The 25978-nt window shown below is 65.7% G+C and overlaps 1 protein-coding gene and 7 non-coding genes across 8 annotated transcripts; 4 read left to right on the forward strand and 4 right to left on the reverse strand.

Moving 5' to 3' along the window:
* Nucleotides 1–6474: 6474 nt before the first annotated feature.
* Nucleotides 6475–6638, forward strand: LOC147416086 (U1 spliceosomal RNA). Its single transcript, XR_015183405.1, has one exon. It is a non-coding gene; the product is annotated as a U1 spliceosomal RNA (small nuclear RNA).
* Nucleotides 6639–9118: 2480 nt separating this feature from the next.
* Nucleotides 9119–9282, reverse strand: LOC147416087 (U1 spliceosomal RNA). Its single transcript, XR_015183410.1, has one exon. It is a non-coding gene; the product is annotated as a U1 spliceosomal RNA (small nuclear RNA).
* Nucleotides 9283–14699: 5417 nt separating this feature from the next.
* On the forward strand, nt 14700–14863 carry LOC147416088 (U1 spliceosomal RNA). Its single transcript, XR_015183411.1, has one exon. It is a non-coding gene; the product is annotated as a U1 spliceosomal RNA (small nuclear RNA).
* A 1516-nt stretch (nt 14864–16379) lies between these two features.
* On the reverse strand, nt 16380–16543 carry LOC147416089 (U1 spliceosomal RNA). Its single transcript, XR_015183389.1, has one exon. It is a non-coding gene; the product is annotated as a U1 spliceosomal RNA (small nuclear RNA).
* A 1938-nt stretch (nt 16544–18481) lies between these two features.
* LOC147416090 (U1 spliceosomal RNA) lies at nt 18482–18645 on the forward strand. Its single transcript, XR_015183390.1, has one exon. It is a non-coding gene; the product is annotated as a U1 spliceosomal RNA (small nuclear RNA).
* Nucleotides 18646–21014: 2369 nt separating this feature from the next.
* Nucleotides 21015–21178, forward strand: LOC147416091 (U1 spliceosomal RNA). The gene has a single exon (XR_015183391.1). It is a non-coding gene; the product is annotated as a U1 spliceosomal RNA (small nuclear RNA).
* Nucleotides 21179–22178: 1000 nt separating this feature from the next.
* On the reverse strand, nt 22179–22342 carry LOC147416092 (U1 spliceosomal RNA). Its single transcript, XR_015183392.1, has one exon. It is a non-coding gene; the product is annotated as a U1 spliceosomal RNA (small nuclear RNA).
* A 646-nt stretch (nt 22343–22988) lies between these two features.
* On the reverse strand, nt 22989–25571 carry ATRAID (all-trans retinoic acid induced differentiation factor). The gene is made up of 7 exons (XM_086461745.1): nt 25512–25571; nt 24686–24816; nt 24355–24426; nt 23567–23638; nt 23377–23498; nt 23186–23286; nt 22989–23093 (listed from the first exon to the last, which is right to left on the reverse strand). The coding sequence occupies exons 1-7, from the start codon at nt 25569–25571 to the stop codon at nt 22989–22991; spliced, it is 663 nt and encodes a 220-aa protein (XP_086317871.1).
* Nucleotides 25572–25978: the final 407 nt, after the last annotated feature.

The following is a 25978-nucleotide window of genomic DNA, read 5'->3' on the forward strand; positions in this document are numbered from 1 at the left end:
GGGGGGCGGCGGGTGCCTTTGGTGCCGAACAAGAACAGCCCCGTGGTTTATTTTCTTTTCCATGGCACTTAATTCCTGGGCTGTTCCTCAGAAACCTCCTCGGGAGAGAGGAGCTCCCGAAGAAGAGCGGAGTTTTGCGCAGCGGAGCCCCTGCCCGAGCGCTCCCCGAGGTTTCCTGGGTGAATCTGTCCCAAACCGTCGCGATAACCCACGCGGCACCTGTATCTATGTCACGATTAAACTCACACCGTGCTGTAAATCCTGCGGCTGGGTGGGGGTCACCCCGTGTGCTCGCACCTCTGAGGGGGAGCGGAGCTGAAGGGGGGGGCCAGCACAGGCCTATGGAAGTCTGGTTTTGGGGTGCTGCAGCCTCCGGGGCGGGGGGAAGAGCCCCTTTGGCCTCTGGCTTTGTTTCTCCCCCGTGCAAAGTGAGGGTGTTTCCACAGGGGTGGATTTTCCTGGGGGGAAACGGGCCGAAGGGAGGTGCACCTGAACGAACCGAAATCTTGCCAGGCTCAGCAGGGAGTTAGTGGATTGTTACAGGAGGGAAAACGAACGCTGCGGCCAGGGCAGGTCCCCGCGATGCTCTTACACCTATTTTATGTGTTTCCCAGCATCTGCCCGTGTCCCTCGGGGTCCTGAGGGTGTGGGGCTGGGGAGAGCGAGGGGCTCCAGGCCCTGGTCAGCCCCAGTTCCTTGCTGGGAGGAGGAGGAGGATGGTGGCTGTGCGTCCTCTTGCTGCTCCTGTCCCCTCTCAGCTCAGGCTGATCTGAACCCGGGGTGACTCCAGCTACTGCCACCCCAAATTCTCTGTGGTGTCCTGCTTCTTTTGGGACCTGGTGTGCGAGCTGGCCTGGGGCAGGGGGAGTAAACCACCCCGGGGCTGATGGGGAAACTGAGGCACGGCACAGCGACTGGTTTTCTTCCCCCCGTAACCAGCTGCCCCTGGCAGAGTCCGGGGCAGGGCGAGAAGTTGGGGGGACCCCATCTCACCCCACGGACTCGCTGCTGGGCCTCCCCCCTCCCCACCATCAACGGGCCCTTTCCTGGGACACGGGCGTTGGCCGGGGCCGGCGGCCTGAAGGCTGTGCCGCTCGGCGGGCGATGAACCGCTGCGCTTCGCTGCCGTGGGGCCACGTGTCCCCAGCACCCTGCGTGTGGCTGCCCACCCTCGTGTCGCCAGCACCCTGCACGTGTGTCACGGGTTGATGCTGGGCCAGCCACGAACAAATGACAGAGGCTCTCTGTTAACCCCTGTCCCCTCCCAAAAGGGAAAAGGAGAGAGAACAAGGGAGAGAGAGACTTGACAGTTTGGAAAAGAAAACTAAAACAGCTTTAATGGAACAGTAACAATCAAAGAAAAGATAAGAATAAGGAAATAATGAAATCTCTACAATATGTACAAATAGATACGAACCCAACACCGAACCCAACTGCCCCCACCCCGATGATGACACGTCCCCACCAGGCTGCAGGGCTGGCACTGGGGCAGTCCCAGGCTGGACTGGGCAGCAGACAGGGACGGGAGGCAGGAGCTGGGCTCAGGCCCTGGATTCAGGGACGCACGGGGCGGGATGGACGACAGAAGGACAGACAGAGCCCTCCTCAGGTGTCGCCACCGAAGAAGAGAGCTTGACCCTGGTGCCCCCTCAGCTTTGCACTGACCGTGCCGTCCGTGGGGTGGAACACTCGGTGGGTCAGGTTTGGGTCCCCTGCCCGGTTGGCTCCTCCCTGCAGGGGCGGCCTTTTTCGGGCTGGGGACCCTTTTCCCTCCCGCAGCCCAACACGGGCACAAGACTCAGCAGTGACCTTGGTCGCTGTAAGAACCAGTCCCAGGCAGGGCCTCTCTGCAGCCCATCCCTTGGGGCTGGCTGTGACCCTCAGGGGTTGGCACTGCTGGGAGCCGCCGCTGTCTGGGGAAACGTGCTGCTGGCTCAGACAGGGCCGTTAGTTGGAAGAGACTGGGCTGAAAAGTTAAAGCACTAAAGCAGAATTCGTTCTGGTTCAGCCCAAACCAGGACAATGTGGCTGCCCGCCCTCATGTCCCCAGCACCCCGCGCGTGGCTGCCATCAGGCTGTTGGAGAACAACAGTCCCAACCCTCAGTTTCCTGAAGCAGAGCCTCTGACATCAAATCTCTTAAAAATAAGTCATTTCATGCCGCGACACCGCCGCAGGGTCGCCTCGAGCTGAGTGCCTCCGCAGAGGGTTATTTCCCTGTGCTTCCTAAAGCCTCGCTATTTCTAACCCGTGCGCTGTTCACGCGACAGGCGTGTGTCTTTTGTCCCGTCAAATTGTTTAGTGGTTGCTTGTCCTCCTCGACAACTGGAGTTTTGGTGGGGGCGACTTCACCTCCTTACGCGGTTTCACAACCTTTTTGTTCCACCTGCCCCTGGAACTCCTCTGTCTCCTGCTGACCCCAGGTAAAACGGTCTCTCTCCTCATTTCCTTGAATTTGTAACCTTGCCTTTGGTTGTAACGGTCGCTCTCATGTCCGTTGCTAAGCAGACCGTCTTCGTTAACGTTCTTTGTCCGATCCCACGGCGTTCGCTCGGCTGCGGTATATCAAAGTCATGCGAAACCACTCCCAGCCATCCTTGTGTCGAAGGAAGAGTCCAGCCCAAGCCCACCCACCTCCAGGCCGCAGCTTGCAGCCCCAGGCTCCAGCGATGTGGCTACTCGCGCTAAGCCCACCGGCTACCTGTGCTGACCAAAGCACGTAAGAAGTTTAACATCCATTCCCATCAAGAACCTGTAAAAAAAAAAGGGGGGGAAACTCAGCACCAGCAGAGATTCCTCTCAAAGAAGATGTCCTTCAGACCTACGGACGGAATAATAAGTGAGAAAGTGGAATAGGAAGAAGCTGCCGAGTGGATTTGGACGCTCTTCCTCGAGCGTGGGCGGGAGAGCGGAGGCGAAGGGAGTTGGCTTCTCCACGACGCCTTCATTCCACCGCCGCCTTCGCTGGCAATCCTGTACCCCCGATCTCCCCACCAGCTTTCGGCTCCTGATATATTTAGCAAAGGGTCCATTAAGTGTTGGTGGTCATCGTCTATCTGTACAGGCGTGGGGAGCGTTGGCCTGGCATGGCGACCGGAGCGGGGCCTAAAGGTGTGTGGTTCAGTTTAAGTGTTTCTCCTGGCTTTGTGGTGTTGGTGCTGGGACAGAAACCCAGCGCAGGTCAGAGGTCTGTGAATAAACTGACCCTTAAGAGAGGAAAAACACACCGACGGTCACGCAGCTGGGCCGGTTGTGGGCAGGAATCGGTTCCTCTCTTCGATGAACAACAACAACAAGAAGCCCCATCGACGCTGACGTGTGATCCCTCGGAGAATGGGCCGCCGCTGGCATTTCGTGAGGTTCTGGCTTGGGGAGCCGAGAGCTTATGGACCGGGTTGGTGAGGAGAGAGGGGAATGTGGAATGACGAGATGGGAATGTGCATGAATGAACAGAAAGATGAGGGTAGAGGAGGACTGGAAACCACTGGCTCTTGTGAGCTCCAGCTCATCGGGTATGTGATTGCTGTGGCCAGAAAGCTCTTGAGTACCGTTACCTTGAATCTCTCTTGGTGTAACCGTGATGGAAGAGGTGCTCTGTGCTGGTGATTCGCTGTCTTCGTCGGCACTAACGTGATATTGATGAGACCTGGTTATGAACCAGGACCCTGCTGGGTGCTGTACAAACAGAAAGGGGACAGGTCCCAGGTAGTTTGTGTGTGAGACATGAAATTACAGAAAAAGAAGACTGAGAAAACACAAGGAGATAAGAAGACATTGATAAGTACGATCGAATCACGTGTTATGTACCATTGTCAGGGTTTGGTTTCCATAGGCATCAAGGGAAAAAGTGTGTCCTAAGGAGGAATTTGAGGGAGGACAGTCTCCCACAGCATTCTCCTCGGAAGGCTGGAGCTCATGGCCCAGGCAGCTGCACGCTGAGCTGGGTTAAAAACTGGCTGGCCGGCCGAGCGCAGAGAGGGGTGGTGAACGGAGCTCCATCCAGATGGTACCCGGTCACAAGTGTCCCCCAGGGCTCAGTGGTGGCACTGGGCTTGTTTAACAACTTTATCGATGGTCTGGATGAGGGGATCGAGTGCTCCCTCAGTGAGTTTGCAGGTGACACCAAGCTGGGTGGGAGTGTTGACCTGCTGGAGGGCAGGGAGGCTCTGCAGAGGGGCCTGGCCAGGCTGGAGCGATGGGCCGAGGCCAATGCCATGAGGTTCAACCAGGCCAAGTGCCGGGTCCTGCCCGTGGGTCACACCAACCCCCCGCAGCGCTGCAGGCTGGGGAGGAGCGGCTGGAAAGGGCCCGGCGGGAAAGGCCCTGGGGGTGCTGGTCGGCAGCCGGCTGGACGTGAGCCAGCAGTGTGCCCAGGTGGGCAAGAAGGCCAGCAGCGTGCCACCGGAGTTGGCTCACACTCAGCTGCAGAACAACAGCTGCTGCGAGGGTCAGCAAAGAGCTTTTAGGGTTTAAGGGGAAGGGGCAGGATCTAACGTGTGTGCACGTGCTCGTTAAACTGAGGGCACCCAACAGGAGCGGCTCTCGGGGACGTTCTGGCTGCTTGTGGACCGGGGGTGTGTGGGACAACTGCACGTGCTGCGTATTCACAGCCCAGTAACCCCCAGTATGGGGGCGGTGGGGATCAGCGGCCCAGCGAGAGCAGACACCTGCGGAGGAACCAGCCCAGGAGCACATGGTGCTGCCAAAGCGCACGTTCACCCTCTGGGGGAGGCGAGAGGAGGGTAAACGCCGGCACTCACGGCACCCCAGACCCACCAGCTCCGGCGGTCCGTGCCTGTAACCCCCCGGGCCTTCACACTCCTGCAACGAACCCACCCCCCAACTCCTCTCCCAGTGTCTGGGCATCGCCCGTTGGGCTCCCAAACCTCTTGCCGCCACGGTCGCTGCGGGGGCTCTTGGGATCTCATCCCCAGGCGGCCAAAACCGTCCCTGCGCGGGTTTCACACCCCCCCGGCCGATGAGACATAATAAAACAAGTGAAGTGACGCCCAGCCCAGCCCCACAGAATTCCCCCCAGGCGAGCCACCCCCTGCGTGGAGCACCAGCCACAGCAGGAGCTGCCACTGAGGCCCCTGCGTGGCAGGGGGTGGGCGCTGCTGCTGACACCGCTCCAGCCTCCCGGCTGTGGTCAGAGGAGTCCTGGTACCCCCGGAGCGGGGTGGTTCTCAGGGCCGTGCCGGCTGCTCGTGGGCCGGGGCCGTGGTTGGGCAGAGCGAGGCCAGAGAGCAGAGACGGCTGCGGGGGACGTCGAGGGAAACTTCAGCTGCTGCTTGAAACGGGCGGGGAAACGACTTTGGACGGGTGGGGAGGGCTCCCAGGTGCGAGAGGGTGGGGGAGGAAACTGCTGGGCTCAGTACTGAGGTGTGGTCAGGTTTGGTGATGGTGGTGCTTGGGTCTGGGAGGGCTCTGCTGATCTGCTGTTGGAACAAACCGGTACGTGAGAGGCTGGGAGGAGGTCTGGGTGGTGCAGGGGGAGGCCAGAGGAGTGATCCCAAGTGGATCAGGGATGGAGAAGGTGAAGGAGAAGGAGAAGGAGAAGGAGAAGGAGAAGGAGAAGGAGAAGGAGAAGGAGAAGGAGAAGGAGAAGGAGAAGGAGAAGGAGAAGGAGAAGGAGAAGGAGAAGGAGGAGGAGAAGAGGAGGCGGAAGGGCTTGGACTGGTGACTATAAATGACGACAACCGCCGGCAGCAAGAAGAGGTGATGGGGCAGCAGGGACGCGGTGGTGCGGGATCCCGAGGCCCGAGGACACCGGTGGCTCCTGGCCGTGACTCCCGGCTCTCCCGGAAAGCGGCTGTGAGTGCGTAGGGCCCGGGGTGACGCGGCAGCAAGGGGGCCGTGAGGTGGCAGCGAGGCAGCGACGAGCCGGGCCTTTCCCCCGGCTCAGGAGCAGGCGCCGGCCGGGCCAGGGCCGGGCGCGTCGGCAGGAGCTCGTTAAGGACGGGGCGCACGGTGCGGCCGGGAGCGGCAGGGGCGGGAGGCTCCCGGGCCGGCCCCGGGCCCGCCGCCCTGCGCCCGCCCCGCCGCCCGCGGGAGGCCGGGGGCTGCGGGAGCCGGGTCCTGCCCAGAGCCCGGCCCCGGGCCCCGCACGGCGGCCCCTGAGCCCGCGGGGGGGCGGGGCCTGCACGGAGGGGGCGGGGCCTGCACGGAGGGGCGGGGCGGCACGGAGCTGCCGATGCCGGCAGGGCGGCTCCAGGCTGAAAGGGGAGGGGCGTTGGGGAATGAGGGCGTGTCCATGCAGATCGAGCACCGCGCGGCATCACGGGACGCACCCGCCGCAACACGACGCCGCCCACGGGCGGGCGCGGGCGCTGCGTGGGCGCCGAAGGGCGCGGGGAGAACGTGGGGGTCGGGAGGCGGCGTGCGCGGGGTCGGGACGGGGGTTGCTAGGGGGCGTCCGTCGTGTGTTGAGGGCGTGTGAGGCATTGTGGGGTGGGTGGGTGCGGACGAGCAACTCATACTTACCTGGCAGGGGAGACACCATGATCAGGCAGGTGGTTTTCCCAGGGCGAGGCTCATCCCCTGCACTCCGGGTGTGCTGACCCCTGCGATTTCCCCAAATGCGGGAAACTCGACTGCATAATTTGTGGTAGTGGGGGACTGCGTTCGCGCTCTCCCCTGGCTTTTCCGGTGATAAAAACAGAAAAGAAAAGAAGTCCTACTAAGCAGTCGCTGATGGGGCTGTGCCGCCGTTCCGGCTACCCTTGTTCAGCTCCACCGCTCCGGGAGCTGCCGCTCGCCTGCACCGTCCCCCCCGCTCCGCCTCCCGACCCGCACGTCCCCCGGCCTCTCAAAACCACAACCCCCCACGGCCACCGGCCCCGCTTCGCCTCTCCCGCCGCCCTCCTGCCGCTCCCCAGCAGCGTTTCAGCGCAGCCCCCGCCCGAGTTCCCCCACGGACGAAGCACCTCCAGCCCCCCCGCACGCTCGGCCTGCGCTGGAAGGCAAGACTTCGCCTTCACACCCAGCTCCGGCTGGGCGCTCGGCACGCCGGCCTGGAAATCGCGCAAACGTGGAGTTTGGCCACATTTCGACAACGATGTGTCCAATTCCTCCCTTCTCCAAGTCCCACGGGCCTCATTACGGCTCCGGCCAGGGATTCCCATGGAGGCTGATGCGAGTGGGGGGATCACAGCACCTCCACGAGCTCCTTCACCAGCACAGACCTGCTCAGACTGACCGAGCGCCATCACAGAGTCGGCACCGTGGATATTCCCTCTTGGCTGTGGATAAGCGACGGGAGGGGGCAGATTTTCCCCGAGTTTCAGCCCCCGGAGCCTCGCTGCAGGGACATGATGGCCAGTTCCAGCAGGAAATGGAGACGCTCTCCTCTGGGCATCGCCAGCGCACAGTCACACGCCCCGAGAGGAGCGAGGACCCTGGGCCAACCCTGTGCATGTGGCACTGGGCACAGCTGGGCTGGTCATCTGTCCTGTTAAAGGGCAAAGGAATTTGGCAGAAAATATCCCCCTTATGTTCCAGCTTGCCCTGGGGTACCAGAGGGGCTGGGAGCGGCTGGGCTTAGATTCTGAGTGATGTCCAGTTCGGCTCTAGGAGTCCGGTCGCATCCAGTATCAGCCCAGTGGCGCTTAACAGCTCGCACGGCTGGATGGATAATTGAGCTTTCACGACTATGGAGCCCCTGCACCGTCAGTCTGGCGGCGCTCAACGAACTGTCATGGCCGCATGGAGGAGCGCAGTCACGTTCACAAGAGCTCACACGGCCGGACCAACAACAGCGCAGTTTATCGGCGCAGCGATGGGGACACAAGTCCTTTGGGTTGCCGGGGACAAATTCCCGGGCTGCAGAGCACGAGCAGGTTTAGGTCAGAACGAAACAGCCCAGCTATAAAGCTCACCGAGTTGGAAGAGCAGCTCTCAAGGGATTTCTAAAAGTTCCCCGGGGAGCACATGGTGTAATGAGGGTTCGAGTCTTACCCAAAGGCATCCCTTTGGGGGGGTAAGGGTGCTCGCCCCCCCGACTGAGCTCAGGATTTCAAGAGAGTCCCTGACTTGTCACCGATGATGTCTCGATCCTTCTCTCACAGGCCATTTTTATACTATTTTTTACTTTTCAGGTGGAGCTTGAGTGACTGTAGCCGCACAGACCTCTGTTACAATTGCTGTAAAATTTTCTCGCTTCACTTTTAAAGGCACAAACTGGAGAAATTCAGGGCGCAAACACTCAGTGAGGGGTGGTTGCACCTTGGAGGCGGGTAGCTTTTGGGATGGAGGTGTGTTTTGGCGTTATAATGAGGTTATAACAAGCAAAGTTCACCCAAAGGATGGTATTTTGTCAAAAAGTGACAGAGCGTTGGCCCAGGGTAGGTAGCAGCTCCGCAGCTTATCTGTTGTTTCACGGTACCGGCCAGTTCCCATCCCAGTGGTGTCACTGTGCTCCGCTGACTCCCGGAGCCGGCACGCAGGGCTGCCCTGGCGCTGCCAACACCCCGAGCTGCCCCGGTGCTGCCAACACCCCGGGCTGCCTTCGCCAGGGAACGTCTCTGGGGTTGATTCCACGCGTCTCCGCTGCCCTCTGCTCTGGATCTTTCCTTCCCGCGTGAACGATGCTGTGGCATCCGTCGGGGTTTAGTTCCCAAGTTGCCTCCCGGGATTGTTCCGCGCCATCGGCCCCGCTCTTGACGTCAGCCCCGTCGCACAGGAAGGCCCGTGGGGCCGGACGTCGTCCTGCCGAGGCCCGGTGGTGCCCGCCGGCCGGGGGGGGACTCCTGCTCCCCTCGGAGCCGGCCCGGGGCGGGAGGCGCCGGCCCTGGGGCGCAGCCCCGGCCCCTGCGGGCCCCGCTGTGGCGGGAGGAGGCTCCTGGCCGCGCCCGGGCTGTTCCCTCCCGGCTCACGGGACGGGCGGCACCGACCCCCGGACCCGACCGGGGGGGTTAAACCCCCCGGTGCAGGTTGTGCCAAAGGGCCCTGACCCCAAGGGCGGCTTCGTGCGCCTCCCGCACAGCCCGACCCGACCAAGCGCCCGGGGAACCTCCGTCGCGCTCGGGCGGGAAACGGTATCAGCGACCACCCGGGAAAACCAGCAACACCAGAACGCGTGAAGCATTGGAGTTCTTTTCTGCTTTTATCACCGGAAAAGCCAGGGGAGAGCGCGAACGCAGTCCCCCACTACCACAAATTATGCAGTCGAGTTTCCCGCATTTGGGGAAATCGCAGGGGTCAGCACACCCGGAGTGCAGGGGATGAGCCTCGCCCTGGGAAAACCACCTGCCTGATCATGGTGTCTCCCCTGCCAGGTAAGTATGAGTTGCTCGTCCGCACCCACACACCCCACAACGCCTCACATGCCCTCAACACACGACGGACGCCCCCCAGCAACCCCCGTCCCGACCCCGCGCACGCCGCCTCCCGACCCCCACGTTCTCCCCGCGCCCTTCGGCGCCCACGCAGCGCCCGCGCCCGCCCGTGGGCGGCGTCGTGTTGCGGCGGGTGCGTCCCGTGATGCCGCGCGGTGCTCGATCTGCATGGACACGCCCTCATCCCCCAACGCCCCTCCCCTTTCAGGCTGGAGCCGCTGTGCCGGCATCGGCACTCTCTGCCCGGCCCCGCCCCTTTTCTCCCGCCAGGCCCCGCCCCGGAGCGGCTGTGCCCGCCGCTCGCGGGGCGGGGCCGGGCCGGATGCTCCGCTCCACCCCCGGCACCGGGGACGGTAAAAAACGGGCACTGACCGGCACCCCCTGCCGCCATCCCGGCGCTCCCCGCCTGCCGGTACTGACCAAGAGCCGCCCCGCTCTGAGGCTCGGCTCATCGCGACCGGGAGGCCGGAGCGGCCCCCGCAGCCCCCGCCTCCCTCCCGCCGCTGCCGGACCGGCAGGTCTGGGAGGTCCCGGCGATGGGTCCGGAGACGGCGGGTGCCCCGGGAGCGGCGGGACGATGCCCCCCGGCCCCACCGTGCCCAGAGGAGGACTCGGAGCGGGGGGCGCTGTCCGGGCCCCGGGGACCCCCAAACGCCCGGGTTTTGTGTTTTCGGTGTGACGGGCAGAAAGGGGAACGGAGCGGCTCCCGGGGCTCCGGGTGAGGAAACCTCCCGCTGCTGGGGGGGGCTGAGCCCCGTCCCTGGGCCTCGGCCGGGCGAGGCTCGGGGGCTGCGGGAGTGGGGCAGGGCCCGGGAGGCGCCTCAGGAGCCCCGGAGCCGGCAATGCCAGGGTGTCCCGGGGCAAGCGGGAGCTGCCCGGGGGTCTCCTCGTGGAGCTCAGGAGGAAGAAGAGGTGGCAGCTGTGGTAGGTAGAGACATGGACAATTTAAAGTGTCAAAATCCAATGCGAATTTTATTATATTAGCAAGCGAACAAGAGCAAAGGCAGCGCTGGGCGGCCGGGGAGTCTGCGCTCCGCCAACGGCTCGCGCCTTCCCGCCTCGTGTAAGCACATTATATACAGTCTCATTTCCTGCATTCGCGATGTCGCAATCAGGGCGATACTCTGCGCATGTTCCTTCTGTTGCTGGGGGGTCTTTCTCTGCCTCCTGGTGATCGTAAGGATGAAGGCTGAAGGTCTTCCTCGTTGCCCTGTGGGTGGACTTATGCAAGAATGTGACTACTCAACCCCCTCAGCTACGGGTCCTGTTGACTTATGCAAGAATGTCCTTCGGTTGGGCTATCAAGCCTTGTGGGCACATAAATCTTCCATCCATACCTTCCCATACAGGTTTAATGAACAAAGCACAATATGTTACTTATTACAGCAGCGTCTCTGGGGGCGACGTCGGCATCGCAGGAGGGTCACGGAGCCATGGGTCGCACGGGTGGGGAGAAGACCGCGGGAGGTGACACTGACCAGTGCGGTGTGGGACGAGGAGGGCATTTTAAGTACATCATTAGCAAGAGGAGGTCTAGGTTAAACACTGGGCTGATATTGGTTGAAGCTGGTCACCTGATGAGGAGGGATGAAGAAAAAGCGAGGCATTCGGTGGTTTTTTTATCACAGAATAATCACAGAAGGGTTTGGGTTGGAAGGGACCTTAGAGACCACCCAGTTCCAACCCCCTGCCGTGGGCAGGGACACCTTCCACCAGCTCAGGTTCCTCCCAGCCCCATCCAACCTGGCCTTGAACACTGCCAGAGAGGGGGCAGCCATGGCTGCTCTGGATGCCCCCTCAGTCTTCACAGACCATGGGCTGCCCAGCCCCCTGGGTCAGACGACCACCACTGCTGGAGCAGCGACTTTCCATCTGCGGCCACTGAAATTGTCAGGGAGCAGCTGGACCAGCTGCATGTTCCCAAGTCCCTGGGGCCTGGTGGGATTCAGCTCCCAAAGGAGCTGGCGGATGTTATGGCAGGACCCTTCTCCATCGTCTACCAAAGGTCTCGGGGAGCATGGGGAGGTCCCCGCTGTCTGGGAGCTAGCCAGCGTTACTCCAGTGGGCAAGAAGGACATGAGGGAAGACCCAGGAACCTACAGAGCCTCAAGAAGATCATACTGGGTGCTACTGAAAGGCATGTGCAGTCAGCAGGCACAGTCAGCATGGGGTCACACAGGGAGAGTCCTGCTCAACTAATCGGACATCCTTCTAGGGTGAGGTCACCCACCCGGTGGATGAAGGGAGGGCGGTGGATGGAGTTTTTCTGGATGTTAGTCAGGCTTTTGACGCTGTCCCTCACAGCATCCTTCCGGACGTGTTGTCCAGCTGTGAGATGAGCAGGTTCCCGGTGCGCTGGGTGAAGAACCAGCTGGATGGTGGGGCTCAGAGGGCTGCAGGGAATGGGGCTACAGCTGGCTGGTGACCGGTCACCAGCGGCGTTCCTCAGGGCCCTCTGTCCCAGGGCCAGCGCTGTTCAGCAGTTCACTCCATGATCTGGCCGCAGGAGTTGAATGCCCCATTCACTGGCTTGCTGATGCTGCCAAACTGGGAGGTGCCGTTGACTCTCTTGAGGGGCAAGAGGCCTTGCAGAGGGATCTGGGTAGATTGGAGCGTTGGACAATCATCAGCAGCACAAGATGAAACAAGTCCAAGTGCCGGATTCTGCAGCTGGGACGGAGCAATGCTGGGCACCGGTCTAAACTGGGAGAGGAGTGGCTGGAGAGCAGCCCTGCCGAAAGGGATCTGAGGGTGTGGGTCGGCAGCAGCTCGGCAGGAGCCAGCAGCGCCCTGGCACCGAGGGGACAGACCGTGTCCTGGGGGACATGGAACCCGGCACAACCAGCCAGTCCAGAGAGGGGATTGTCCTGCCAGGTTCAGCGTTGGTGTGGCCTTGCATTGAGCGCAGTGCGGTGCTGGGCCCCACTGTTTAAGGAGGATGTGAAGGTCCTTGAAGGTGTCCAGAGGAGGGCCACCGAGCTGGTGGCAGGGCTGGAAGGCCACCAAGCTGGTGGCAGGGCTGGAAGGCACGACCTATGAGGGGTGGCTGAGGGCTTTGGGCTTGTCTGGTTTGCAGCATCCTGAGGAGAGGACGTGGAGAGAGGTGCTGAGCTCTTCTCCCTGGGATCCAGAGGTAGGACACGTGGGAATGGTTCAGAGCTGTGCCAGGCTGGACGTTGGGAAGCATTTCTTTACCAAGAGGGTGGTCAAACACGGCAACAGGCTTTCTGGAGAGGTGGGCGATGGCCCGTGGCTGTCAGTGCTTAAGAGTTGAGGGTGTCCCTGCCCATGGCAGGGGGTTGGAACTAGATGATCTCTGAGGTTCCTTCCAACCCAAACCATTCTGGGATTCTAAGAGGCATTTGGACAATGCCCTTAACAACAGACTAACTTTTGGGCAGCCCTGACGTGGTCAGGCAGCTGGACGAGATGATCCTTGTAGGTCCCTTCTAGCTGAACCACCCTAACCCTTACCCTAACCTTACCCCACCCACACTCTACCCTAACCCTTACCCCACCCCATCCTACCCTTTTCCCCCGAGCAGGACAGCACACGGTGTACAACACCCCTCTGGCCCCTTGCCCACCCCAGACACTGCCTGGGGGTGCCAGGGATGCCCTGGGGGGGTACAGGGGACGTCCTGGTGTGACACTGGCACCACTCTGCAGCCACCAAAGCGCAGGGCATCACCTGCCCCATGCCAGCCACGTGCCGGGCAGAGCGCGGCACCACCGGGACTGCAGTGCCGAAAGGCGACTCCATCCCGGCCGAGCCAGGCGTGTGATCAGCCATGTCTGCGGGTACAGTGACACTTTCCTGACGTGGTGTAAGAGTCGGTCCGAAAAACAGCGTTGTCCCAACCTTGTCCTCAGGGATATGGACTCCGAAAGTGAGGCTGACGCCTCGCCAGGGGTCTGCGGCGGCCTGAGGAGCAGCTGCTGCCCCTGGGGGTGGAACGCCAGGCTTGGGAGGTCCTCGTGCCCTGGGCAGAGCAAGGACGAGAGCTGCATGTGGCAGGGAAGAGCCACAGGACGGAGGTGCTGCTGTCTGCTCCTCCCTTCTAGAAACCTTGGGGGGAGAGAACAGCCGGAGGAGGGAGCCTGGCGGGGGCAAGAGGGCTCTGGTTTGGCTAAAGGGTGCTGTGCCGTTCTCCGGTGCCGGGGACGAGCCTGAGAACCGTTATCCAGAAGGATCGATTGGCATCGATGGAGCCAAGAGGCGGAGATGCAGAGGAGGAGCAAGGGGTGCTGCTGGGCATGAAAAGGGGCTCCTCAGCACCCGAACTTGGGAAGCTTCCCCCACCAAGGGTCACAACGATCGTTAGGACCAGCGGGACGCTGCCGGGACCTGGGACCATCGGGATGCCTCGGACCCACGGTGGCAGCTATCGATCTCTGTCCTCTTGTCGCTTCACTCTCCCCTTTCCTTTCACCCTCTGTCCCTGTCGCACGGCGCTTCACGGGCGAACAATGAAGTTTCCCTCTTGGATTGCAGCAAACCCCTTTGGTGTGGTCGCCTCAATTTTGCACTTCGAGATCGCCGCGAACGCCCCACCACGAGGCCACCGAGTGCACCGTGACACGCGGCCTTTAGCTCGGTGGCTTCACTAAAGCACTTGAAGGCCGAGGCTGTGGGAGCCACCCGAAACTTTTCGACAAAACCAGCGGGGTCCAGCAGGCAGGAGCGGGGCGAAGCAGGCGAGGACCGGGGGGACAAGTGCAAGAGGACAAGGGGACTGCAGAAGGTGCCAGGCCAGCCCCGGGGGAACCAACGAGAGACCCCGACCAGGATTAAGGGGGTCGGGTGTAAGTGCGGGGAGTGATGCAGGGTAGGGGTCCCTCTGGGGGGGCACCCGGCTGGCACCGGAGAGCTGGGGGCTGCGCTGGGGTTCACTGTTCCCCAGGAGATCCCTGCCCATCCACAGCGGCCGGCGGCGCCCAGAGCCGCGCGAGGACAACGGCGGGGGCTGAACGGGGCTGGACGGTTCCTGGGGGGTCTGGGGCCGCCCCGGGAGAGAACCCGAACCCCGAACCCCGAACCGGGCCGCGGCGGGGAGGGGGCGGGGCCACGCGGAGCGCGCCGATGCCGGCACAGCGGCTCCAGGCCGAAAGGGGCGGGGCGTTGGGGGATGAGGGCGTGTCCATGCAGATCGAGCAGCGCGCGGCATCACGGGACGCACCCGCCGCAACACGACGCCGCCCACGGGCGGGCGCGGACGCTGCGTGGGCGCCGAAGGGCGCGGGGAGAACGTGGGGGTCGGGAGGCGGCGTGCGCGGGGTCGGGACGGGGGTTGCTGGGGGGCGTCCGTCGTGTGTTGAGGGCGTGTGGAGCGGTGTGGGGTGTGTGGGTGCGGACGAGCAACTCATACTTACCTGGCAGGGGAGACACCATGATCAGGCAGGTGGTTTTCCCAGGGCGAGGCTCATCCCCTGCACTCCGGGTGTGCTGACCCCTGCGATTTCCCCAAATGCGGGAAACTCGACTGCATAATTTGTGGTAGTGGGGGACTGCGTTCGCGCTCTCCCCTGGCTTTTCCAGTGATAAAAACAGAAAAGAACTGAAATGCTTTACACGTTCTGGTGTTGCTGGTTTTCCCGGGTGGTCGCTGATAACGTTTTTCGCCTGAGAGAGGCGGAGGTTCCCCAGGCGCTTGGTCGGGTCGGGCTGTGCGGGAGGCGCACGAAGCCGCCCTTGGGGTCAGGGCCCTTTGGCACAACCTGCACCGGGGGGTTTAACCCCCCCGGTCGGGTCCGGGGGTCGGTGCCGCCCGGGAACAGCCCGGGCGCGGCCAGGAGCCTCCTCCCGCCGCAGCGGGGCCCGCAGGGGCCGGGGCTGCACCCCAGGGCCGGCGCCTCCCGCCCCGGGCCGGCTCCGAGGGGAGCAGGAGTCCCCCCCCGGCCGGCGGGCACCACCGGGCCTCGGCAGGACGACGTCCGGCCCCACGGGCCTTCCTGTGCGACGGGGCTGACGTCAAGAGCGGGGCCAATGGCGCGGAACAATCCCGGGAGGCGACTTGGAAACTAAACCCCAATGAAAGCTACAGCTCAATTATCCATCAGGCTGTGTGAGCTGTTAAGCGCCACTGGGCCGATACTGGATGCAACTGGACTCCTAGAGCCGAACTGGGCATCGCTCAGAATCCAAGCCCAGCCGACCTCAGCCCCTCTGGTACCCCAGGGCAAGCTGGAACATAAGGGGGATATTTTCTGCCAAATTCCTTTGCCCTTTAACGGGACAGATGACCAGCCCAGCTGCACCCCATGCTACATGCACAGGGTTGGCCCAAGGTCCTCGCTTCTCTCGGGGCGTGTGACCGTGCGCTGGCGATGCCCAGAGGAGAGTGTCTCCATTTCCTGCTGGAACTGGCCATCACGTCCCTGCAGCGAGGCTCCGGGGGCTGAAACTCGGGGAAAATCTGCCCCCTCCCGTCGCTTATCCACAGCCAAGAGGGAATATCCACGGTGCCGACTCTGTGATGGCGCTCGGTCAGTCTGAGCAGGTCTGTGCTGGTGAAGGAGCTCGTGGAGGTGCCGTGATCCCCCCACTCGCATCAGCCTCCGTTGGAATCCCTGGCCAGAGCGGTAATGAGGCCCGTGGGACTTGGAGAAGGGAGGAATTGGACACATCGTTGTCGAAATGTGGCCAAACTCCACGTTTGCGCGATTTCCAGGCCGGCGTGCCGAGCGCCCAGCCGGAGCTGGGTGTGAAGGCGAAGTCTTGCCTTCCAGCGCAGGCCGAGCGTGCGGGGGGGCTGGAGGTGCTTCGTCCGTGGGGGAACTCGGGCGGGGGCTGCGCTGAAACGCTGCTGGGGAGCGGCAGGAGGGCGGCGGGAGAGGCGAAGCGGGGCCGGTGGCCGTGAGGGGTTGTGGTTTTGAGAGGCCGGGGGACGTGCGGGTCGGGAGGCGGAGCGGGGGGGACGGTGCAGGCGAGCGGCAGCTCCCGGAGCGGTGGAGCTGAACAAGGGTAGCCGGAACGGCGGCACAGCCCCATCAGCGACTGCTTAGTAGGACTTCTTTTCCTTTCTGTTTTTATCACCGGAAAAGCCAGGGGAGAGCGCGAACGCAGTCCCCCACTACCACAAATTATGCAGTCGAGTTTCCCGCATTTGGGGAAATCGCAGGGGTCAGCACACCCGGAGTGCAGGGGATGAGCCTCGCCCTGGGAAAACCACCTGCCTGATCATGGTGTCTCCCCTGCCAGGTAAGTATGAGTTGCTCGTCCGCACCCACACACCCCACACCGCTCCACACGCCCTCAACACACGACGGACGCCCCCCAGCAACCCCCGTCCCGACCCCGCGCACGCCGCCTCCCGACCCCCACGTTCTCCCCGCGCCCTTCGGCGCCCACGCAGCGCCCGCGCCCGCCCGTGGGCGGCGTCGTGTTGCGGCGGGTGCGTCCCGTGATGCCGCGCGCTGCTCGATCTGCATGGACACGCCCTCATCCCCCATCGCCCCTCCCCTTTCAGGCTGGAGCCGCTGTGCCGGCATCGGCAGCTCCGTGCCGCCCCGCCCCTCCGTGCAGGCCCCGCCCCCTCCGTGCCGGCCCCGCCCCCCCGCGGGCTCAGGGGCCGCCGTGCGGGGCCCGGGGCCGGGCTCTGGGCAGGACCCGGCTCCCGCAGCCCCCGGCCTCCCGCGGGCGGCGGGGCGGGCGCAGGGCGGCGGGCCCGGGGCCGGCCCGGGAGCCTCCCGCCCCTGCCGCTCCCGGCCGCACCGTGTGCCCCGTCCTTAACGAGCTCCTGCCGACGCGCCCGGCCCTGGCCCGGCTGGCACCTGCTCCTGGGCCGGGGGAAAGGCCCGGCTCGTCGCTGCCTCGCTGCCACCTCACGGCCCCCTTGCTGCCGCGTCACCCCGGGCCCTACGCACTCACAGCCGCTTTCCGGGAGAGCCGGGAGTCACGGCCAGGAGCCACCGGTGGCCTCGGGCCTCGGGATCCCGCACCGCCGCGTCCCTGCTGCCCCGTCACCTCTTCTTGCTGCCGGCGGTTGTCGTCATTTATAGTCACCAGTCCAAGCCCTTCCGCCTCCTCTTCTCCTCCTCCTTCTCCTTCTCCTTCTCCTCCTCCTTCTCCTTCACCTTCTCCATCCCTGATCCACTTGGGATCACTCCTCTGGCCTCCCCCTGCGCCACCCAGACCTCCTCCCAGCCTCTCACGTACCGGTTTGTTCCAACGGCAGATCAGCAGAGCCCTCCCAGACCCAACCACCACCATCACCAAACCTGACCACACGTCGGTGCTGAGCCCAGCAGTTTCCTCCCCCACCCTCTCGCACCTGGGAGCCCTCCCCACCCGTCCAAAGTCGTTTCCCCGCCCGTTTCAAGCAGCAGCTGAAGTTTCCCTCGACGTCCCCCGCAGCCGTCTCTGCTCTCTGGCCTCGCTCTGCCCAGGCAGCGCGAGCGGGTGTCCCGCACGGCCCAGGCCCATGAGCAGCCGGCACGGCCCTGAGAACAAACCTACTCAAGGGGTACCGGGACTCCTCTGACCGCAGCCGGGAGGCTGGAGCGGTGTCAGCAGCAGCGCCCACCCCCTGCCACGCAGGGGCCTCAGTGGCAGCTCCTGCTGCGGCCGGTGCTCCACGCAGGGGGTGGCTCGCCTGGGGGGAATTCCGCGGGGCTGGGCTGGGCGTCACTTCACTTGTTTTATTACGTCTCATCGGCCGGGGGGGTGTGAAACCCGCGCAGGGACGGTTTTGGCCGCCCGGGGATGAGATCCCAAGAGCCCCCGCAGCGACCGTGGCAGCGAGAGGTTTGGGAGCCCAACGGGCGATGCCCAGACACCGGGAGAAGAGACGGAGAGTGGGTTTGTAGCTGGAGTGCGAGGGTCCGTGGGGTTACAGGCAGGGGCGGGGCCGCACGGAGCTCGCCGATGCCGGCACACCGGCTCCGGGCTGAAAAGGGCGGGGCGTTGGAATAAAGGCGTGTCCATGCAGATCGAGCACCGCGCGGCATCACGGGACGCACCCGCCGCAACACGACGCCGCCCACGGGCGGGCGCGGGCGCTGCGTGGGCGCCGAAGGGCGCGGGGAGAACGTGGAGGTCGGGAGGCGGCGTGCGCGGGGTCGGGACGGGGCCTTGTTGGGGGGCGTCCGTCGTGTGTTGGGGGTGTGTGGGGCGTTGTGGGGTGTGTGGGTGTAGTGATTTAACTCATACTTACCTGGCAGGGGAGACACCATGATCAGGCAGGTGGTTTTCCCAGGGCGAGGCTCATCCCCTGCACTCCGGGTGTGCTGACCCCTGCGATTTCCCCAAATGCGGGAAACTCGACTGCATAATTTGTGGTAGTGGGGGACTGCGTTCGCGCTCTCCCCTGGCTTCGCTGGTTCTAAGAGCAGAAAGTAACTGATGCTTTCAGTTTCCGACGCACAGATACTTCAGAACGGTGATACATGCCATGAGCGGTTTCATTGTAGCGGGTCCCGGTGCCCGCTGTCGGACCGGGGCCATACCCGGAGAAGCGGGAGGTTCCGAGGACGCCGCGTGCACCGCTGCCCGCAGCAGCCGGGCCTTCCCCCGGCTTCCAAAACCAGGGTCCGGACGAAGCGGTGACCGGGCTCAACAGGGACTTTCCCGGCCTGGGAGCAGCGTGGCTGGTTCCCCACGCGATGGCTCCGCCGTGGCTGCCCGCATGGGGACTGGATGAGGCCACTGATGCCATCGTGCTGTAAGTCCCCTCGTGTCCCCTCGTGCTCTCTGCGAGGGGCCGGGACAGGCAGAGAGAGGGAGTCTGGGATGGGTCTGGAGGGACACCCCACCCCGACGGGTCCCCGGGCCAGCACAGCCCCACTCCGATGCTCCTCCTACCCGCTGTCCCCCCAGCACCCTCCTGTCCCCAGGCCCCACGGCACCCTGCTGCTCAGGGGACACCGGGCGTTGCCCCCCCTCTTTGAACCGCGGTGGCCCTCAATGTGTGTGTGGGGTGTCCCCAGGGCCTGGGACTGGGAAACATCAACCCCCTTTCTGAAAGGGGGGGCCCTGGGAGCTGCCAAGCAGGCAGCCTCCCCTCTGCCGGCTTAGAGCGTGGAGCTGACCCTCCTGGAAGCTCTGCTGGCGCACGTGGGGGGACAGGGAGGTGATGGGCGATGTGATGGGGGACAGGGAGGTGACAGGGGACAGGGAGGTGATGTGCAACACCATGAGATCGAGTGCCCCCCTCAGCAGATCCACGGGTGGCACCGAGCCGCGCAGTGCGGGGGGTTGGCTGAAGGGTGGGGGCCGGCATCGCCAGGGACCCCACGCGGGTGGGCTCACGGGACCCTCCTGAGGTTCCACAAGGCCAAGCGCAAGGTCCCACACCCGGGTCAGGGCAGCCCCCGGTGCCGGCACCGGCTGGGGGAAGGAACGGAGAGCAGCCCTGCCGAGAAGGCGCGCGTGTGTGTGTTTGCAGGGACCTGACGGAGAACCCCCTGCCGCCCCTCCCCGCCACCTCCTTCCTGGGCTTCACCCACCTGCAGCGCCTGTGAGTAGCGGGGTTGGGGGGCACGGGGGCCGCCGCCGCGGTGCCGGGTGCTGAGCTCTGCTCCCCAGCGTGGTGCCGCTGGCGCTGGAGTGCCCGGGTGGGAGCAGCGCCTGGGAAGAGGTGACGACGTACGGGAGCAGCCGGCTCTGCCAGGGCCAGAAGAACCCCTGCAACGGCTCCGGGGAGCCCGGTACGGCAGGGGTGCCGTGTCCCCGGCCCTGGGTGCCGCGGAGGCTGGCTCTGGCCTGGCTCCGTGACCGCCCCCGCTCTGCTCCACCAGCCTGGCCGTGCCCTGAGAACGCCGCCTGCGCCCCGGACGGCCCCGGCCTTGTCCAGTGCCTCTGTGACAGCCCCTTCCACGGCTACAAGTGCCTGCGTGAGGTCAGCGCCCGCGGGAAGGGACCCCCCCCTCTCCGGGTAACCCCCGGCTGGAGCTGTGGGGGGCTGCTCCGCTCACGGCTGTTCCTTCCCAGGGCACGTTCCCGGTGCTGCTCTTCGGTGGGATCCTGGGAGCCGTCACCCTGTCCCTGTCCCTCCTGTTGTGGGGCACCCAGCGCCGGAAAGCCAAGACCCCCTGAGCGGGGACGGGGGGGGCAGCGGCTCTGCCGAGGCCGGGGACTCTGTGTCGCGGGGGGGGCTGCGTGCCCTGGGCCCTGTCTCGCCGTGGCGGCGCTGGGGGCGAATAAAGGCCGCAGCATCCTCTGCTGTGTCCGCCCGAATCCCTCCCGGGGCGGGGGGGCTGCAGGCAGCGGGTGCAGGCAGCGCTGCGGGGGCGGGGCGGGACCCTGGAGGGCCGCTTGGGGGAGCTGCGGGGGGGAGCGGGGCGGGGCCTGGCGGGAGGGGGTGTGGCCACGCAGATCGCGCCGCAGCCGGCAGAGCCGCTGCGGCCCTCCAGGGGCGGGGTCTTGCGGGAGGGGGCGGGGCCATGCAGAGCGCGCCGATGTTGGCACAGCGGCTCCAGCCTGAAAGGGGAGGGGCGTTGGGGGGATAAAGGCGTGTCCATGCAGATCGAGCACCGCGCGGCATCACGGGACGCACCCGCCGCAACACGACACCGCCCACGGGCGGGCGCGGGCGCTGCGTGGGCGCCGAAGGGCGCGGGGAGAACGTGGGGGTCGGGAGGCGGCGTGCGCGGGGTCGGGACGGGGGTTGTTGGGGGGCGTCCGTCGTGTGTTGAGGGCATGTGAGGCATTGTGGGGTGTGTGGGTGCGGACAAGCAACTCATACTTACCTGGCAGGGGAGACACCATGATCAGGCAGGTGGTTTTCCCAGGGCGAGGCTCATCCCCTGCACTCCGGGTGTGCTGACCCCTGCGATTTCCCCAAATGCGGGAAACTCGACTGCATAATTTGTGGTAGTGGGGGACTGCGTTCGCGCTCTCCCCTGGCTTCGCTGGTTCTAAGAGCAGAAAGTAACTGATGCTTTCAGTTTCCGACGCACAGATACTTCAGAACGATGATACATGCCATGAGTGGTTTCATTGTAGCGGGTCCCGGTGCCCGCTGTCGGACCGGAGCCATACCCGGAGAAGCGGGAGGTTCCGAGGACGCCGCGTGCACCGCTGCCCGCAGCAGCCGGGCCTTCCCCCGGCTTCCAAAACCAGGGTCCGGACGAAGCGGTGACCGGGCTCAACAGGGACTTTCCCGGCCTGGGAGCAGCGTGGCTGGTTCCCCACGCGATGGCTCCGCCGTGGCTGCTCGCATGGGCACTGGATGAGGCCACTGATGCCATCGTGCTGTGAGTCCCCTCGTGCCCCCTCCTGCTCTCTGCGAGGGGCCGGGACAGGCAGAGAGAGGGAGTCTGGGATGGGTCTGGAGGGACACCCCACCCCGACGGGTCTACGGGCCAGCACAGCCCCACTTCGCTGCTCCTCCTACCCGCTGTCCCCCCAGCACCCTCCTGTCCCCAGGCCCCACGGCACCCTGCTGCTCAGGGGACACCGGGCGTTGCCCCCCCTCTTTGAACCGCGGTGGTCCTCAATGTGTGTGTGGGGTGTCCCCAGGGCCTGGGACTGGGAAACATCAACCCCCTTTCTGAAAGGGGAGGCCCTGGGAGCTGCCAAGCAGGCAGCCTTCCCTCTGCTGGCTTAGAGCGTGGATCTGACCCTCCTGGAAGCTCTGCCGGGGCACGTGGGGGGACAGGGAGGTGACGGGCGATGTGATGGGGGACAGGGAGGTGAGGGGGGACAGCCAGCATGGCTTCCCAAAGGCAAATCGAGTCAAAGTCGCCGTTCTCAGGGTACGGCCGGACCGGTTGCGCAGAGTAAGACGTTCAATGGGTCAACCCCGGGGAAACGAAGATGTCTGAGCTATTCTGCTACTGCATTGGGCATGGAAACACGCTCACAGACTACTCACTTAGCATCTGTTTTTATCACCGGAAAAACCAGGGGAGAGCGCGAACGCAGTCCCCCACTACCACAAATTATGCAGTCGAGTTTCCCGCATTTGGGGAAATCGCAGGGGTCAGCACACCCGGAGTGCAGGGGATGAGCCTCGCCCTGGGAAAACCACCTGCCTGATCATGGTGTCTCCCCTGCCAGGTAAGTATGAGTTGCTCGTCCGCACCCACCCACCCCACAATGCCTCACACGCCCTCAACACACGACGGACGCCCCCCAACAACCCCCGTCCCGACCCCGCGCACGCCGCCTCCCGACCCCCACGTTCTCCCCGCGCCCTTCGGCGCCCACGCAGCGCCCACGCCCGCCCGTGGGCGGTGTCGTGTTGCGGCGGGTGCGTCCCGTGATGCCGCGCGGTGCTCGATCTGCATGGACACGCCTTTATCCCCCCAACGCCCCTCCCCTTTCAGGCTGGAGCCGCTGTGCCAACATCGGCGCGCTCTGCATGGCCCCGCCCCCTCCCGCAAGACCCCGCCCCTGGAGGGCCGCAGCGGCTCTGCCGGCTGCGGCGCGATCTGCGTGGCCACACCCCCTCCCGCCAGGCCCCGCCCCGCTCCCCCCCGCAGCTCCCCCAAGCGGCCCTCCAGGGTCCCGCCCCGCCCCCGCAGCGCTGCCTGCACCCGCTGCCTGCAGCCCCCCCGCCCCGGGAGGGATTCGGGCGGACACAGCAGAGGATGCTGCGGCCTTTATTCGCCCCCAGCGCCGCCGCGGCGAGACAGGGCCCAGGGCACGCAGCCCCCCCCCGCGACACAGAGTCCCCGGCCTCGGCAGAGCCGCTGCCCCCCCCGTCCCCGCTCAGGGGGTCTTGGCTTTCCGGCGCTGGGTGCCCCACAGCAGGAGGGACAGGAACAGGGTGACGGCTCCCAGGATCCCACCGAAGAGCAGCACCGGGAACGTGCCCTGGGAAGGAACAGCCGTGAGCGGAGCAGCCCCCCACAGCTCCAGCCGGGGGTTACCCGGAGAGGGGGGGGTCCCTTCCCACGGGCGCTGACCTCACGCAGGCACTTGTAGCCGTGGAAGGGGCTGTCGCAGAGGCACTGGACGAGGCCGGGGCCGTCCGGGGCGCAGGCGGCGTTCTCAGGGCACGGCCAGGCTGGTGGAGCAGAGCGGGGGCGGTCACGGAGCCAGGCCAGAGCCAGCCTCCGCGGCACCCAGGGCCGGGGACACGGCACCCCTGCCGTACCGGGCTCCCCGGAGCCGTTGCAGGGGTTCTTCTGGCCCTGGCAGAGCCGGCTGCTCCCGTACGTCGTCACCTCTTCCCAGGCGCTGCTCCCGCCCGGGCACTCCAGCGCCAGCGGCACCACGCTGGGGAGCAGAGCTCAGCACCCGGCACCGCGGCGGCGGCCCCCGTGCCCCCCAACCCCGCTACTCACAGGCGCTGCAGGTGGGTGAAGCCCAGGAAGGAGGTGGCGGGGAGGGGCGGCAGGGGGTTCTCCGTCAGGTCCCTGCAAACACACACACGCGCGCCTTCTCGGCAGGGCTGCTCTCCGTTCCTTCCCCCAGCCGGTGCCGGCACCGGGGGCTGCCCTGACCCGGGTGTGGGACCTTGCGCTTGGCCTTGTGGAACCTCAGGAGGGTCCCGTGAGCCCACCCGCGTGGGGTCCCTGGCGATGCCGGCCCCCACCCTTCAGCCAACCCCCCGCACTGCGCGGCTCGGTGCCACCCGTGGATCTGCTGAGGGGGGCACTCGATCTCATGGTGTTGCACATCACCTCCCTTTCCCCTGTCACCTCCCTGTCCCCCATCACATCGCCCATCACCTCCCTGTCCCCCCACGTGCCCCGGCAGAGCTTCCAGGAGGGTCAGATCCACGCTCTGAGCTGGCAGAGGGGAGGCTGCCTGCTCGGCAGTTCCCTTTCAGAAATGGGGGTGATGTTTCCCGGTCCCAGGCCTTGGGGAATCCCCCCCGCCGAGGGCCACCGCTGTTCGAAGAGTAGGGGTAGTGCCCGGTGTCCCCTGGGTCCTTGGCAGCAGGGTGCAGTGGGGCCTGGGGACAGTAGGGTGCTGGGGGGACAGCGGGGAGGGGGAGCAGCGAAGTGGGGCTGTGCTGGCCCAGGGGCCCGTCGGGGTGGGGGTTGTCCCACCAGACCCGTTCCGGACCCCCTCTCTCTGCCTGTCCCGGCCCCTCGCGGGGAGCAGGAGGGGACACGAGGGGACTCACAGCACGACGGCAGCGGTGGCCTCATCCAGCCCCGGGGGGAGGCTGTGCAGGGAGCAGTTGCTCAGGTCCAGCCTGGGAAGGGGCAGAGGTCGGGGGAGGATGGCAGCGTGCCCGACACCCCCTCGCACCCCCATCCTGCATGCCCCCACTCCTGCATTCCCCTGACCTCCCCTTGTCACCCCTCTGCATCAGGCGCCCTCCCGCACCCCAAGCACCCCCAGACCCTGCAGCCCCCACTCCCCCATCATCTGGTCCCTGACACCCCCAGCACTCCCCGGTGCACACCGACCGGATCCCGCCAACCCCCCCTGCCCCCCGCGCCGCCCCGTACCCCAGCAGACGCTCCGGTCGGGCCCCCCGTTCCCGGCAGCAACGCCCCTCGCTCTCGGTACCGGCCCGGGACGCGCAGTACCGGGCCACGATGGAGCCGTTCTGCGGCGGCCCCGGGCAGCTCCCGCACACCTGCGGCGGGTTGGGGGGGTCGGCGGGACCCGGGCGGCACCAGCATGTACACCCCGCGACCCCTTCCATGACTCCCGGAGCACCCCAGATCCGAGCATCTCCGTCCCGGGCGCCCCCTCAGCACCCCCGTCCCGGGCATTCCCCGACCTCCCGGATCCGGGAACCGTCCGACCACCGGCGCTCCCCGAGTCCCGGAGCCCCCCGACCCACGGCACCCCCAGACCCGGGCACTCCCCGAGCCCCAGCACCCCCGATCCGGGCACCCTCTGACCACCGACACCCTCGACCCACGGCACCCTGCGTCGCCGGCACCCCCAGACCGGGGCTTCCTCCTTACCACCGGCACCCCAACTCCCCAGACCCGGGCATCCTTCGATTACCGGCGCCCCTCGACCCCCGGCACCCCCGACCCCCGGCACCCCCAGACCGGGGCTTCCTCCGACCACTGGTACCCGGGATCCCCGGCACCCCCAGACTCGGGCATCCTCCGACCACCGAGAACCCGGAGCTCCCCCGACTCGGGCACCCCTCGACCCCCGCCACCATCGATCCGGGCATCTTCCGACCCCCGGCACCCCCGACCCTCGGCACCCCGAGACCCGGGAATCCTCCGACCACGGGCGCCCCTCGACTCCCGGCACCCCCAGATCCGGACACCCCCCGGTCCCGGGTACCCCCCGTTCCCCGCCGCTCACCGCCGCGCCGCCGGCGGCCCCCGGCAGCACCACCAGCAGCAGCAGCACGATACCGCCCATAGCCCCGGCTCCCCGTAACCCCGCCCCCTCCGGGGGCTCTTCCGGCACCGCCCCGCCCCACTGGACACGCCCCGGTGCGACGGCGCCCCCTGGCGGGCACGGCGGGAACCACCGGCAGCAGCGCTACCCCGGGGGACACCGAGGGACCGGACCGGGGCGCTCCCCTCCCCACGCCCCTCCTTCGGGTCACCGGCTGGCTACGGGGTACCGGAGGAGGGCGACACGGCTGGGCCCTTCACCGGGGGGATGCCCCGGAGCCGGTGGGACCGTAACCCCCCCCTCCCCCCCGCCCCGGTCCGGTCGCCCTCTGGACCCCGAGGGACCCCCCACAGCGGCGGAGGGTGCCGGGGCGCGGTGACCTGCCCGAAGCACCGGAGCGCGGCCGGGGGCGGCACCGCCGGTCCCAC

This window comes from Leptosomus discolor, chromosome 2, assembly GCF_034619465.1.
Source record: "Leptosomus discolor isolate bLepDis1 chromosome 2, bLepDis1.hap2, whole genome shotgun sequence".
In the NCBI taxonomy this organism is placed as follows: domain Eukaryota; kingdom Metazoa; phylum Chordata; class Aves; order Leptosomiformes; family Leptosomidae; genus Leptosomus; species Leptosomus discolor.

Coding starts and splice junctions, on each gene's coding strand:
- ATRAID (XM_086461745.1), bottom strand. CDS start 25,571: ATGGGCGGTATCGTGCTGCTGCTGCTGGTGGTGCTGCCGGGGGCCGCC. Junction 24,817..25,511: donor GGGCCGCCGGCGGCGCGGCG/GTGAGCGGCGGG, acceptor AACCCGCCGCAG/GTGTGCGGGAGCTGCCCGGG. Junction 23,287..23,376: donor CAACGGCTCCGGGGAGCCCG/GTACGGCAGGGG, acceptor CTGCTCCACCAG/CCTGGCCGTGCCCTGAGAAC.